General features: G+C 41.1%; 2 protein-coding genes across 3 annotated transcripts in view; both read right to left on the reverse strand.

The window, feature by feature from the left end:
- Nucleotides 1-11061, reverse strand: part of CCDC13 (coiled-coil domain containing 13) — a 62130-nt gene extending 51069 nt beyond the window's left edge. For both annotated transcript variants that reach the window (XM_058179949.1, XM_058179948.1), the window contains exon 1: nt 10926-11061. The gene's annotated coding sequence lies outside the window, so the exon portion shown is untranslated. The remainder of the gene's footprint in view (nt 1-10925) is intronic.
- Nucleotides 10952-13714, reverse strand: LOC131196735 (7-alpha-hydroxycholest-4-en-3-one 12-alpha-hydroxylase-like). Its single transcript, XM_058179957.1, has one exon. It carries the CDS (start codon nt 13705-13707, stop codon nt 12193-12195), a length of 1515 nt encoding a protein of 504 aa, XP_058035940.1. The 5' UTR covers nt 13708-13714; the 3' UTR covers nt 10952-12192.
- Between the last annotated feature and the right edge of the window lie 2643 nt (nt 13715-16357).

The raw sequence follows: 16357 nt of genomic DNA on the forward strand, positions 1-16357 counted from the left end.
AATGCCTTGGTAAGGCCACACTTGGAATATTGCATCCAGTTTTGGTCGCCACGATGTAAAAAAGATGTTGAGACTCTAGAAAGAGTGCAGAGAAGAGCAACAAAGATGATTAGGGGACTGGAGGCTAAAACATATAAAGAACGGTTGCAGGAACTTGGTATGTCTAGTTTAACAAAAAGAAGGACTAGGGGAGACATGATAGCTGTGTTCCAATATCTCAGGGGCTGCCACAAAGAAGTGGGAGTCAAGCTATTCTCCAAAGCACCTGAGGGTAGAACAAGAAGCAATGGGTGGAAACTAATCAAGGAGAGAAGCAACTTAGAACTAAGGAGAAATTTCCTGACAGTTAGAACAATTAATAAATGGAACAACTTGCCTGCAGAAGTTGTAAATGCTCCAACACTGGAAATTTTTAAGAAAATGTTGGATAACCATTTGACTGAGATGGTGTAAGGTTTCCTGCCTGGGCAGGGGGTTGGACTAGAAGACCTCCAAGGTCCCTTCCAACTCTGATATTATTATTATTATTATTATTATTATAACTGTTGTTAAATCGAGGACTACCTGTATATGTTGCTCCGGACTCAGAAGGCTTCAGGAGAATATCAACATTTCTTTTTACCTCATAGAAATGTACACTGATTATTTCTGGAGGTCAATGGTAACTTTTGAATAAGGAAAAACTTAATCTGGTTTGGGGATGAATTGCAACAGGTCAGGGAAGATTAAATTATAGGCTGCCCAACTTCAGGTAAGATGAACGGCCTGTAAATTTTATAAATCAATAAATAATATATAAATAATTAGCACCACACTTGGCACAATTCTCAAGCAATGTATTTAAGCTGCTGTTGGATTTGGCTCTTGAGTGATGCCAGGAGAACATAATTCTTTCGGTCTTGTTTTAAATCCAGCTGTGCAGGCTGTTTCCCCAACTCTTCTCTTCACTGGGTTGATTTATTTACACTTATTTATTAAATTTATATTCCATCCCCTTCTCTAGCAAGCTCAGGCAGGTCCCTGAATTTCAGCTATTTAGTGGATCTTTTAAAGGGAAAATTCACTGGATAGTACTGTGCACATATAGGAATAGATAACTACGTGGAATTGGTATCAGCTTCCGTAAATGGAGTGAGCAGAACTAACAAGATACTATCAGTTTTCCCCGTTTCTTTGGGAAGGGAGGAGTATTATACTGTATGCAAAACTAATGACTGCTTTGCTTTGCTCCCTTCTCCTTTCCTCCCTCCCTTCCCCTTTCCTTTCCTTTCCTTTCCTTTCCTTTCCTTTCCTTTCCTTTCCTTTCCCTTTGCTTCCTGTCCCTCCTTAATTCCCCCCTCCTTTCCTCCTTTTTTTCTCCTCCTCTTCTCCCTTCCCTTCCTCCTCTCTCCCCTCCCATTCTCTCAATTATTCCTTCCTTCCTTCCTTCCTTCCTTCCTTCCTTCCTTCCTTCTTTCCCTCCCTCCCTCCCTCCCTCCCTCCCTCCTTTCCCCCTTCCTTCCTTCCTTCCTCCCCTCCCCTCCCTTCCCTTCCCTTCCCATGCTGTGTGGATGAGGAGATATCTCTCCTTGTGGCAGCCCAGAGCAAGTCAGTCATTCTTGGTAGGCCTAACTCAGTACAAGATGGGTGGGTGGATGCTTCCCAGGAAAGATTGTCAGATAAACAAGTTTCAAGATTCAGCATCTTTTCCAACCATGGTTGTCCATTCAGTCTTGCCCCGGGTGTTCTCACACTCTGATGTTCCTTGGTGAAGGGCAAGAAACCCTGAGGATACCAACCAAAATTTCTGCGCAGATGATCAGGAGGTAAACAAGACAGCGAAGCAAGGCTTAGGGTTTGTTAACCAGCGTCAATGAACACAAAAGATCTGAAAACAAGAAAAACATTTTGCAGCACACCCGGCCCCCTTCCACATGATGCATGATGCCCTTGTGAATGATTACGTGTTGTCAGGACGGAAGTGTCCTTCAGGTGCTCCACACGCTTCCCCATTTCACACGCTGTGGTGAATCATTCGTAGAATCTCGTCATCATCATCATCATCCCAATCATGGGCAGAGCCAGTCATAAACCAGGAATGTCAGTCCTGGCACTTCTCACCAAATGGGCACCTGGCACATCTATTGTTATTGCACGTCCCTCCATTTAGCGATGCCATCATCCAGAATTCTGCAGCACATTGCACTATTATTCACCAGCCTTGCGTGTTACATCATTCCAGCAACAGTCACAACACGGTGTGACAGGAGGAAAAAAGGTGGACATGAGATCCTAAACCTGCTTTCCTATCCTGCCACGCTCCGAAATCAAAGGAGTTTAGGGCTCCAGAATAAATAACAGAAAACAGGTAACTCCATATAAAGAGATTATATAATGTATTGGTTGAAATTGATTCAGAAATGGAGTTGGTTAAAGATTGTATGGTAAAATGGGCACAAAATTTTCAACAACCTATAATGTTAGAAACATGCGAAAAAATTTGGGTGAGGAATGTTAAATTCACGCAAGCACAAAATTTAAGAGAAAATTTTAATAAAATGTTTTATAGATGGCATTTAGATCCTAAAAAACTGTCATGTATGTATCCAAATGTGAAAGCAAAATGTTGGAGATGTGATTGTGAGGATGCTACCTATTATCATATATGGTGGACTTGCAAAAAAGTTAAAGCCTTTTGGATTAAAATATGGTGGATTATGCAGAACATTTTGAAAAAGAAGATCAAGTTTGTTCCACAGTTCTTTTTATTAGGAATAATCTCAGATTGCACTGTTATAGAGACAAAACTGATTCTGAATTTAATAACTGCTGCAAGATTATTGATTGCACAATATTGGAAGAAAGAAGACTTACCTACAATTGGAGAATGGATTAGTAAAGTATCAAATTTAGCAGAAATGGCAAAATTTCTGCCTACTTGAAAGACTGTACACAAGAAAAATATATATTGGAATGGAGGAAGTGGATTGATTATATTCAAAATAAGTATCAGATTAAAAATATCAATTAGTTTTTGAGTGAAGTTAGAATTATTATGTATTAGTTTAAGAAAGAAGGGAATTGATAGTGTGATGGTGTGAAATGGAATATGTTTTATGTTATATTTTAGATTATGTTTGTTAGTTACAATACCCTGTATTCTGTTCTGGGAAGTCTCGGGGGGGGGGGGGGAAGGAGGCGGGGAAGGGGAAGACTATAAATTGATTGGTTGCCATTGTACAGGAATAATGGTAGAATTAAACAAGTTGGAATGGTGTAATGTCGGGACTGCTCGGCAAACACTCCCGAAGGGAAAGGGTAAGGAAAGAGGAGTAAAGAAGGAAGAAAGTAGGTAGGTAGGTGGGTAGGGAGGAAAGAAGGGAGGGAGAAGAAAGGATAGGAGGAGGAGAAGAAGGAGAAGATAGAGGGTTAGAAAGGATGGTAGTGAGAAGTGGGAAAGAGGAGGGGAAGTAGGAAAGCGAGGAGAAGGTGGTGGGGGAAGTTTAAGAAGGATGAGAAGGGAAGAAAGGATTAAAGGGGGAAGTGGCAGTCGAGCAGCCCTGACTGAGTATAATTTGAGTATAGGACTGATTGTTGGATAAGTGATTGTATTGTACACTGGTCAAATTGTGGGAATTATTATGGAAAAATAAAAAAATTTTGCAAAAAAAAAGAAAAGAAAAGAAAACAGGTAACTCCTCAATTTATAACTTTAGTGGATCCCAAAATTTCTGTTGCTAGGCAAGACTGTGGTTAAGTGAGTTTTGCCCCGTTTGATGCCCTTTCTTGCCACAATTGTTAAGTGAATCACTGCAGTTGTTAAGTTAGTCACAGGATTGTTAAGTGAATCTGGCTTCCCCATTATCTTTGCATGTCAGAAGTTCCCAAAAGGGGATCACATGACCCTGGGACACTGAAATTGTCATAAAGGCATGCCAATTGTCAAGTGTCTGAATTTTGATTGCATGACCAAGGGGATGTTGTAATGGTTATAAGTGTAGAAAACCATCATAAGTCACTTTTTTCAGTATCGTTATAACTTCGAACAGTCACTAAATGAATGGTTGTAAGTCCAGGACTATCCGTAACAGAGTTGGAAGGCACCTTGGAGATCTTCAACCCCCTGCTCAAGCAGGAAACCCTACACCATTTCAGAGAAATGACTGTCCAATCTCTTTTTAAGAGATCATTAAGAGATTGTCTTGACCAGACAATCAGGAAATCAAGTTTTGGACAGGGAGTCCTCGACTTATAACCAGGTTTGACACTTGGCCTTTCCTGCGCGAATATGTGACCAGACTTTGGGCACTTGGCATGTACAGCTGTTTGTAGCATCCTGTGTCCACGTAACTGGGTTTTATGACAGTTTCGCAGAAAACGCACTTAATGTCTGATTTTCAGCAAAACTGTGCCATATTGAACAGTGAGTTTGCTTGGCGAATGCCATGTTCACTTAATGACTACCCTGAAACGTGTTAAATCAGGTCAGTCACGGGACTTGTCTGTTTTACAACTGTTGCAACTTACGACTGTAATGGGCAGATTCCATTACAGTCATTTGTTAAGGACTACTTGTATAGCAAAGTCAATGGGGAAGCCAGATTCACTGAACAACAGTACTACTAATGTAACAACTGCAGGGATTAACTTAACAACTGTGGAAAGAAGGCTGTCAAATGGCGCAAAGTTTATTTAACAAATGTCTCACTTAACAACAGAAATTTTGGGCTCAATTGTGATTGTAAGTTGAGGACCACCTGTACTCTAAATTCATTCATGGAAAGGCAGCCTCATGATTAGATTTTGAGATAATCAGAGTTTTCCTGCATCTATGCATGCAATAAGAATTATCGCCCTGTAGAGTCCTTTCTTCACCTTCATTGTTGGCAATTTAGGTTTTGCTTCTTTTATCACACTCTACAATTAAGAATTGTGACAGTTTCTTCTCTAAGGCTGGTTCTAACCAACAGCAGTTTCTTACCTCTATTCTGATAACTAAATTATTCCTAGGATGCCTCCATACAAGGGACCGATGTTAGGTGAGCTGGTATGTTTGTCTATGCATGTGTAGTGTGTAAGAAAAGTTGCACAAATGAATGTTTGCATCACATTCTCCATCCCTGGAGGATTTCAAGAAGAGATTAGGCAGCCACTTTTCTGGAATGGTGTAGGGAAGGGGTCTCCGACCTTTCTGGCTTTTTGAACTGGTGGGGTGGGGGAAGAACGCCTTCGACAAGACCTAAGTTTAACTCACAGAATCATCTATTGTAATGTCCTTCCTGTCAAAGACTACTTCAGCTTTAATTGCAATAATACAAGGGCAACCAATAGATTTAAACTTAATGTAAACCACTTTAATCTAGATTGCAGAAAATATGACTTCTGCAACAGAATCATCAGTGCTTGGAATACTTTACCTGACTCTGTGGTCTCTTCCCATAATCCTAAAAGCTTTAACCAAAAACTTTCTACTATTGACCTCACCCCATTCCTAAGAGGACCATAAGGGGCGTGCATAAGCGCACAAACATGCCTACCGTTCCTGTCCTATTGTTTTTCTTTTCTTCTTCCTATATATGTTTATATGTGTATATACTATATAATCTTTTTGTATGATGTTGTGACAAAATAAATAAATAAAATAAATAAGGCGTGGTTTAGCTCAGTGGTGAAATCCAATTTTTTTTACTACCTGTTCTGTGGATGTGGCTTGGTGGGCATTGCAAAATAAGTTGAATTTGTATATAATATACAAATGGATGAAGACTATTGCTTGACATAGTGTAAGCCGCCCTGAGTCTTCGGAAAAGGGCGGGATATAAATGCAAATTTTAAAAAAAAATCTCCATTCCCTCCCCACTCTGGGGCCAGCCAGAGGTGGTATTTGCCAGTTCTCTCGACTACTCAAAATTTCCACTACTGGTTCTCCAGAACCTGTCAGAACCTGCTGGATTTCACCCCTGGTTTAGCTCCATTTGCATGAGTGGTGGGCACCTACACCCAGTTGTGCAAATGAAGAGTGTGCATGCATTTGGCAATCCAGTTCTGAATTGCTCAAGGCCCAGTTGTGAGCCACAACCTGGGTGTTGGGTATCTCTGGTGTAGGGCCTCCTGCTTGAGGGGGTGGGGGTTGGCCTAGAAGACCTCTGAGGTCCCTTCTAACTCTGTTATTCTGTTAAATGAAACTTGGGAAAATCAGCTTCTGTTGACTTCTCACCTCTTCCTCCTTTCCACAACCCCCACTCCCTCCTAGCACTGAAGCTAGCATTACCTATGAAACATCTTCAAGAAGGCAACCAGCTCAGACAGCACCAGGAAACCCACAGTCCTCCTCCTCCTCTTCACAAACCTCACTCCCTCCTAGCACGGATGCCTGATGCTATTACCCAGCTGGGTCATAACACACGATCTCAGTGCATGAATACAGAGAGATCAAATAGATGCTCTGAAACTAGAAGAGCCAGAATAATATGAGAGCAAAGTGGCATATAAGCTGGAACTTCGCAGGACTCAATCCAGTGATGAAACATCTACAACTTCTGGTGGCAAGCTGTTCTGCTGGTTAATTGTCTTCACTGTCAGGAAATTTCTCCTTAGTTCCAGTTGGCTTCTCTCCTTGATTAGTTTCCATCCATTATTTCTTGTCCTGCCCTCTGGTACTTTGGAAAATAAGTTGACCCCTTCCTCTTCTTTGTGGCAGCTCCTCCAATATTGGCATACTGCTCTCACGTCCCCCTAGTCCTTCTTTCTTTAGACTGGCCAATCCCAAATCCTGCAGCCTTTAATATAATATAACAACAGAGTTGGAAGGGACCTTGGAGGCCTTCTAGTCCAACCCCCTGTCCAGGCAGGAAACCCTACACCATCTCAGTCAGATGGTTATCCAACATTTTCTTAAAAATTTCCAGTGTTGGAGCATTCACAACTTCTGCAGGCAAGTCGTTCCACTTATTAATTGTTCTAACTGTCAGGAAATTTCTCCTTAGTTCTAAGTTGCTTCTTTCTTTGATCAGTTTCCACCCATTGCTTCTTGTTCTACCCTCAGGTGCTTTGGAGAACAGCCCGACTCCCTCTTCTTTGTGGCAACCCCTGAGATATCTGAAGACTGCTATCTTGTCTCCCCTAGTCCTTCTTTTTATTAAACTAGACATACCCAGTTCCTGCACCGTTCTTCATATGTTTTAGCCTCCAGTCCCCTAATCATCTTTGTTGCTCTTCTCTGCACTCTTTCTAGAGTCTCAATATCTTTTTTACATCGTGGCGACCAAAACTGGATGCAATATTCCAAGTGTGGCCTTACCAAGGCCTTATAAAGTGGCACTAACACTTCACGTGATCTTGATTCTATCCCTCTGTTTATGCAGCCCAGAACTGTGTTGGCTTTTTTTGCAGCTGCTGGCTCATATCTAAATGGTTATCCACTAGGACTCCAAGATCCCTCTCACAGGTGCTACTATTGAGCAAGGTACCACATATACGGTGCCGGTGCATTTTGTTTTTTTGGCCTAAATGTAGAACCTTACTTTTTTCACTGTTGAATTTCATTTTGTTAGATAGCGCCCAATGTTCAAGTCTGTCAAGATCTTTCTGTAACTTGAGCCTATCTATTAATTGAGCCTATCTATTAATTGTTCTAACTGTTCTATTAATCTATCTATTAATTGTTCTAACTGTCAGGAAATTTCTCCTCAGTTCTAAGTTGCTTCTTTCTTTGATCAGTTTCCACCCATTGCTTCTTGTTCTACCCTCAGGTGCTTTGGAGAACAGCCCGACTCCCTCTTCTTTGTGGCAACCCCTGAGATATTGGAAGACTGCTATCATGTCTCCCCTTTAATCATCTTAGTTGCTCTTCTCTGCACCAAAGTCTCAACATCTTTTTTGTAATGATATTCAAAATCACCTTTGTATAGTAAGTATTACAGGTATCTCTGTTTCTTTTAATCTAGTTTATTTTATAAGAGTTACAATGCATACGCCATGGACAACATCCTAACCAGTACAATATTAACATGACAAGATTCACAAAATATGGGGTGTTACAACCTTGTAAAACGATTAATGATATGTATATAAACCTCCATGAATAAAACACATTATTTCATTGGGCACAAAATAAACACCCTACGGGTAGTGTTAGATTTACAACCATTTGTTTAGTGACAAAGAGCACAAAAGTTACAAAGAGCACTGAAAATTGACTTCTGGCCAGTTTTCACACTTATGACGGTTGCAGCATCCCGTGGCCACGTGATCAAAATTCAAGCAGTTGGCAACTGGCATGTACTTGTGACAATTGCACAGTCCCAGGGTCACATGAGCGCAGTGGTGGGGTAGTGGTTAGAGTGCAGTACTGCAGGCTACTTCTGCTGCCTGCCTGCAATCTGGCAGTTCAGATCTCACCAGGCTCAAAGTTGACTCAGCCTTCCATCCTTCCAAGGTCGGTAAAATGAGGACCCCGATTGTTGGGGGCAATATGCTGAGTCTGTAAGCTGCTTAGAGAGGGCTGGAAAGCACTGTGGAGCGATATATAAGTCTAACGGCTATTGCTATCCTCATTTCTAACGTTCCCAGCCATTTTCAGACAAGGAAAGGGGGAGGGAGACAGATTTGCTTAACGAGTGCATGATTCACTAACAATTGCAGTGATTTGTTTAGCAACTGTGGCAAGAAAGGTGGAGGAAAACTCAGTTAACTGGTTTGCTTAGCAATGGAAATTTTGGGCTCAATTGTTATAAGTTGAGACCACCTGTATTTATTTATTTATTTATTTTATTAATTTATTTGTCACAACAGCATACCTAAGCATAAGCATGAAGTATCTATACAACATATAAGTATATATATGAGTACAAGCATGTAATAACTATATAAATTGGATATAATGAAAGGAAACAATAGGACAGAAACAGTAGGCACATTTGTGCTCTTATGCACACCCATTATAGACCTCTTAGGAAAGGAGTGAGGTCAATTGCCCTATACATTGTAAGCCGCCCTGAGTCTTCGGAGAAGGGCGGGGTATAAATGTAAACAAACAAAAAAAAAATAGTAGACAGTTTTTGGTTAAAGCTTTGGGGACCTTGAGAAGAGACCACAGAGTCAGGTAGTGCATTCCAGGCATTAACAACTCTGTTACTGAAGTCATATTTTCTGGAATCAAGTTTGGAGTGGTTAATATTAAGTCTAAATCTATTGTTTGCTCTTGTATTGTTGTGATTGAAGCTGAAGTAGTCTTCAACAGGAAAGGACATTGCAATAGATGATTCTATGAGTTAAACACAGGTCATGTCGAAGGCGGCAGAGTTCTAAATTCTCTAAACCCAAGATTTCAAATCTGGTGGCATAAGGTATTTTGTTGTGATCAGAGGAGTGGAGAACTCTTCTTGTAAAATATTCCTCATTGTTTAAGCTAATTAAATGGTAATAATTACATTTTCACTGTGCTTTATTATCAGTGGATTTGCCTGAGCAAAACAAGATGCAAAGTGCCAAAATTTTATATTTCAGTTCTTCTGTTTGAAGGGAATGATATGAATTCTAATCTTTTTATCAACTGAGATGACATTTCCAGAGCAATTTGGAAATGAAGAAAGAAAGCAAGAAAGAAAGCAAGAATAATACAAATGTAAATTCTGAATGATGCAAGGGAAAACTCACAAAATATAAAAACAGTCCCTGCAGAAATGAAAAAGCATTTACAGATAAAAAGAGATTAACATTTATCCAGCTGTGGTTTTGCTTATATAATACACAGTAGTATTATTCTGATTTATTAAAATTTATAGTGATGTATGGCACGTAAAATCATTTGAAACTAAAATAATATTTGCTTGAACCGAGAGCATATATGACTCTCTTAACAGGAGGGTAGAAAATATAGTTGACTTACAACAGTTCATTTAGTGAACATTCAAAGTTACAATGGCACTGAAAAAAGTGATTTATGATGGTTTTTAGCAGTTACAACCTTTGCAATATCCTTTTGATCATGTGATCAAAATTCATATTTCATTTTTATGACTGTTGCTGGGTCCCAAGGTTGTGTGATCACCTTTTGTGACCTTCTGACAAGGAAATGTAGGAAGTCAAATTCATTTAACAATTGGGTTACTAACTTATCAGGTGCAATAATCAACTTAACAACTATGTCAAGAAAGGTTGTGAAATGGGGCAAAATTCACTTAACAAATGTCTCACTTAGCAACAGAATTTTGGGGCTCAGTTGTGGTCATATGTTGAAGACCACCAATATTTGCAGCAATTTACTTTTATTTCCTAAATCCCAAAATAAGGGTGTTGGGTCCTTGGTGGTCTCTGGACTTGGTGGTTTTCTTGCAGACATTTCATAACCCAACTAAATAACATCACCAATGCAAGAAGGGAGTGAGGTTCTAGCTTCTAGCACTGATGATGTTACCTAGTTGGCTACCTAGTCAACTTCTTGGATGAGAAAAAGAAACTTATTGGATGAGAAGTGAAATATCTTCAAAGAAAAACCAGAAAGTCCAGTTCCCTCTTGAGAAAGCACCTTTGGGGTAGTTGGATCATGAAACATCTGCAAGAAAACCACCAAGCTCAGAGAGCACCAAGGAGCGCACAGTCATTATCCTCCTCCTCTCCACAAACCCCAATCTCTTCTAGCACTGATGTTGTTTCCTAGTTTGGGTCATAAAATGTCTGCAAGAAAACGATCAAGCCCAGACAACACCAAGGACCCCCAGTGTTCTCCTCTTCTTCCTCCTCTTCCTTCTCCTTCTCTTTTCCCCAAACCCCACTCCCTTCTATCACTGATGATGTTCTCTAGTTGGGTCATTCAAGAAAACCACCCAGCTCAGAGAGCCCCAAGGACTCCACAGTTAATCCCCGAGCTACAAAACTTGACTTCTGTTCTCTAAATCACAATACACAAATAGTTTTTTGCAAAAATTCCAGTTGAAAAATCATACCTTAAACCAGGTCATTTTTTCCCCCCCAATGACCACAGCTGGATGTTCTGACAATTGTCTTTCTGAGGTTTGAGGTTCCTCCCTTCTCGAAGGCTACATCACCTTACATAGTTTTTCTCTGAAAGATTTCCTAAACTCTCCTCAGCCTTGTTTACGTTCCGACACTTTGCCATGCCGGTCTAATACAGAACTAACCTGGTTTATTAGGGACTTCAAATGGACTCCCTTCGTGGCTGCATTCTTTCTAAAACAGCATTAAGCAATAAAACAGACAGGCATGTCCAAAGCTTTTTCATAAGAGTTGGGCTGTTCCTTGATATTCATGAAGTGATCAGACCAGAAACCTCTACAGGAGAAATCATTCAAGGCTTCGAGGAAAGGTTGTATCTACGGAAGAAAAGCCACGAAAACCTGACTTTTTATATTATCAAGCGGGTAGAAAAAAGCAGGGGGCAAAACTTTGTTACTTGCAAGCTTTGCTTTACCTTTTCATTTTCTGAACTTGGCATATAAGCTTCCTTTGAAATCAGTCTGGCACTGATTTGAACCTGACATATAAACGGCACCGCCTTATTGTTGGGAAACTATAATTTTAGCTTGGTGGTGTCTGTAGGAAGGGGTAAAAAAACCAAGTTAGTGGCCTTAACTATGCAGCTGAAATCCTGAAACCTTTTTTTGCATATTTGGGACAGGCATCTTAACTTTCCCATGAAGCCCCCTGCTTCAGTTGATGTTTTGAGCTTCAGGCATCTACCTTGGCTCCTATCCTTACCTGTCCTCTGACTGACCATCTAAAATTATTATCTATGGAAGTTACATCTACAGGTGGTCCTCGACTTATGATCGGTCAACTTAGCAACAGTTCAAAGTTATAACTGACCAAAAAAAGGGGATTTTTGACCAAGTGTCAATGGTGGGGATTCCTCCATGGCCATGTGGGTAAATTTTGGGTGCTAGGCAATACTACCACATTTAGGGGCATTTGCAGGATTATGACGTTTACTACGGTTTTTCCAAAAAGCCATCACTTATTTCTGGTTTTTGGCAAAACCATGCACAGAGCAAACTCACTTAACCACCATTGCCAAAAAGGTCATAAAGTCAGATCGTTTACATGATTGTTGCATTTTGTGACTGTTATGACAAATGACTGCAATGGGCAGGCTCCGTTACAGTCATTTGTCAGAGACTACAAAGACGAATCCAGAGGCGACCTTAATTTTTATCCCCTTCTGCTACAAAGTCTAGGTTTACACTCCGAGTTACTTCAGAGTCGTCGCCGAAATTTGAAATCGATGTCGTGTGTTGGGTGCGCTGTCGCAATCACGATACGGTGTTCAATCGAGGAAGGCAGGTCTTCTTCTGGGTTGACCAGTTCCATGTCAAAGAAGGTGAGCATCAGCATGGTGAATATTTTAATTTCACTGACTGCAAAAAAGCGGCCGGGACACATCGAAGGCCCACCTCCGAAAGGCAAGATATGAGTTCTCAACTTTTTGCCATTTTTGAAGAATTCTTTTCGCTTGCCCTCGGGGCCCACGAAACGGTCATACTTGAAGGTTTCAGGCTCAGGGTAGATTTCCGGATCCATGTGGAGACCCAGGAAAGGGAAGAGAAGAATATGGTCGCCTTTCCGAAGGTCATATTCTTTTCCGTCGTCCATCTGGAGTGTGAGGTCCTCCATCACGCTCCTAAATACAAAAGAACCTGCTTTCAAGCGGAGTGCTTCTTCCACCGCGCTGTCAAGCAAGGGAGTCTTGATGGCTTGCAATGAAAGGTTCATCGGGTTCTTTTCTTGACCGGTTTCCTTTAGGACTTGATCTATCTCTGCCCTTATTGCCTTCATGGCTTCCGGATGCTTCAAAAGATAGGCAAGCACCCAGAAAGTCACTGGACCCGTGTTGGCTTGAGAAGCCCATAGAAAAAGGAGCTGGACCTTAGTCCTCATCTTCTCATTCATTCCAGCATCAGCCAGCTGTTGATCCTGGTCCACCAGCCAGATGCTAACATCCTCCCTCTTGTCTATCTTTTCGATGGACAGGAGATTCCAGAAATAGTCCTTCAGCCTCTGGATCTCCTTCTTAGTTTTGGAATCTATGTTGTTGAGGATCATTTGTGGAAAATATTCGTCAAATTGCTGGAAGTCCTCAAAAAGCTTCTCGTAGGGTTTACAACTTCTCTCCTCAGTGTTTTCTTTGCTGTTGACCTCTAACTCCGGCACAACACCAAACAATGATAGGAAAGCAGCTTGGAAGATGGTTTTGTAGCTGAAGTGCCAGAGACCCTCCTGGCGCCACTTCTCCTCAGCCGATTCAAGCAAGATTTCCTTCAGAATCTGCATCAAACTTTGGTTGAGGGCAAGAAGACTCTTCCCTCGCAGATACTTCTTGCTGCCAGCTTCCCCAATCTTATGATGAGTGGTGGTCAGTTGGAAATTAAACACGTTTGAGACGATGTTGGACGCGAAAACCCCAAAATCCAGCTTGCTTTTCGAATTCTTGAAGAGAAATCCATACGTGTGAGGATCCATCAAAACATGGATATATTGGCCTCCCACCAACATGGTGAAGATATCTCCGTATTTCTTCCTCATTTGTTGCAGAAGTGGGACAGGTTGTTTGCCAAAACTTAACCCATGACCTAACCATGGAATCAGACCTTTGTCCAAGGGTGGTTCCTTTGGTCTTTTGCGACGAAAGACTCCGATTGTGTAGAGTCCACCAAAGACCAAGGAGATGAGGGTGGAGAGGAGAGCACAAAGCACCGTCTCCCACAGCTTCATCACTGGTGTGAGAGGATAGATCAACTGATCTGGTGCACAGGGAAACTGGCATTTATAAACCATCCAGTCATATGGCAGCTCAGCATGGGACTGCCTAATTCCATCTGTTAGGTAATCCAAGCTCTTGTGGTTTTCCTGTCACTGAAATTCTCAGCAACATTCCAGACTCCCTTGGTTGCTTGTACTCTGTTTGTATCAAGGTGTTTTGGTGTCCTTGAAATCTGAGAGCGTCAGGTGGAGAAGCAGAAAAAGGATGTCCTTTGATCCTAGAAATTCTCGCATTAAAAAGAACCCTGGAGGTCTTCCCAGGGCAAGTTCTCCCCAAATCACTTCAGATCATCATCATTCAATTCTGGCGATTTGGAGAGTTCTAGCTCTAGGACAATGTTTCTCAACCTCAGCAGATCCTATCACTGTAGGATTTCACACCGTTTTCACTGAGTCAAGGTCAGAAAACTTTGTTCCAGTTCAGCTGAGATTAGCAAGACCCAACTGGGTCTGAATGTTCATTAGTTCTGCATAATTATGGCTGTAAGCATGCAAGTCCTTAAACCACCTAATAGCTTATTTTATTGTTCAATTAATAAACTTGGGTTTTCCCAGGAGTAATATACGGCTGTGAGAGTTGGACCCTAAAGCAGGCTGAGCACTGAACAACGGAGTTGGAAGGGACCTTAGAGGTCTTCTAGTCCAACCGCCTGCTCAAGCAGGTGGCCTTATCATTTCAGACAGATGGTTGTCCAATCTGTTTTTAAAAATTTCCAGTGATGGAGTACCAACAACTTCTGGAGGCAAGCTGTTCCACTGACTACAGGTAGCCTTACAACAGTTCCTTTAGCGACTGTTCAAAGATACAACAGCACTGAAAAGAGTGACTTATGACCAGTTTTCACACTTACGACCGTTGCAGCACCCCCATGGTCATGTGATCAGAATTCAGGTGCTTGGCAACTGACTCATAATTATGACAGTTGCAGTGTCCCAAGGACATGTGATTCTCTTTTGTGACCTTCTGACAAGCAAATTTAATCAAAAAACCAGATTTACTTAACAACCGTGTTACTAACTTAACAATGCAGAGTCAACATTTCTGCTATTAAGCAAAACATTTGTTAAGAGTTTTGCCCTATTGGATGACCTTTCTTGCCACCGTGGTTAACCAAATCCCTGAGGTTGTTAAGTTAGCCACATGGTTGTTAAGTGAATCTGGTTTCTCCATGGACTTTGCTTGTCAGAAGGTCGCAAAAGGGGATCACATGACCCCGAGACACTGCCACTGTCATAAATCAAAGTCGGTTGTCAAGGATCTGCATGTAAATCACATGACCATGGGGAGGCAGTGTTATCCCACTTCTCCCATTCCTCAGTTGCTTCTAAGTCTGACCCAATCAATCCTTTTCTACCCACTCAAGACTTCTTCTTCTTGACACCCAGTTACTTATCTATTTTCTCCTCCTTCTAAATCCCATCTTATCTGAAGCTCATCCTCCTTTGACTAATTGGTCTAGAATTAGAATAGAATAGAATAGAATAGAATAGAATAGAATAGAATAGAATAGAATAGAATAGAATAGAATAGAACGGATTTTTTTTTTTATTGGCCAAGTGTGATTGGACACACAAGGAATTTGTCTTGGTGCATATGCTCTCAGTCTACATAAAAGGAAAACAAAAAAAAATACTTTCATCAAAGGTACAACATTTACAACACAAATGATGGCTAATATATCAATATAAATCATAAGGATTACAAGCAACAAAGTTACAGTCATACAGTCATAAGTGGAAAGAGATTGGTGATGGGAACGATGAGAAGATTAATTGCTAGCTACTGGAATCTTGGCAATTTACCGAAAGGAGAGAGAAAGAGAAAAAGAGAGAGAGAGAGAAAGAGAGAGGAGGGGAGAGAGAGGGAAAGAGAAAGGGGCGGGGGAGAGAGAGTAAGAGAGAGAAAGAAAGGAAGGAGTCCTAAACTTCCAGAAGTGAGAACTCACAGATGCTTGGAAGAATCTCCTGAAATCAAACTGATCTTCTTAATGGTATTCAGGAGAACGTTTAAAAGTTATTAAGGAATCGTTTCTGTTAATTTCTCCCTCATCTTTTATTTTTGCTTGCATCTTTACTTCCACTTTGATTTTATCTGGAAGCTCCCTTCATGTGGCTTTCTTACTTTGATTTAGCTCTTTGGTTATTTTAGACACATAAGGGGCGTGCATAAGAGCACAACCATTCCTGTCCTATTGTTTTTGTTTTCTGAGGTTTTCACGGGTGTTTGTATATAGGTCTTTGGTCTTTGTATATAGGTCTTTGCTCCCAGAAGCACGAAGCTGAAGCCTGAAGATGATGAATGAGACTTCGTCGAAACGTCGCCAAGACACTTCCAATTTTACACGGGAGAAAACCCGAACAACCAAAGACCTATATATATATATATATGTAGGTCTTTGGTTATTCAATTTCTCGTGATGGCGACGTTAGTCTCGTCATCATCTTCAGGCTTCAGCTGCTTCTGGGAGCAATGTGTGATTGCAGCTGTTCTTCCTTTTGCAATCACACATTGCAATCACACATTGCTCCCAGAAGCACGAAGCTGAAGCCTGAAGATGACGAATGAGACTTCGTCGAAACGTCGCCAAGACACTTCCAATTT

This window comes from Ahaetulla prasina, chromosome 4 (genome assembly GCF_028640845.1).
Source record: "Ahaetulla prasina isolate Xishuangbanna chromosome 4, ASM2864084v1, whole genome shotgun sequence".
NCBI classification, from domain to species: Eukaryota; Metazoa; Chordata; class Lepidosauria; order Squamata; family Colubridae; genus Ahaetulla; species Ahaetulla prasina.

Bases quoted from the DNA above. Each gene is read 5' to 3' on its own strand.
- LOC131196735 (XM_058179957.1), bottom strand. From the start codon at position 13,707: ATGAAGCTGTGGGAGACGGTGCTTTGTGCTCTCCTCTCCACCCTCATC.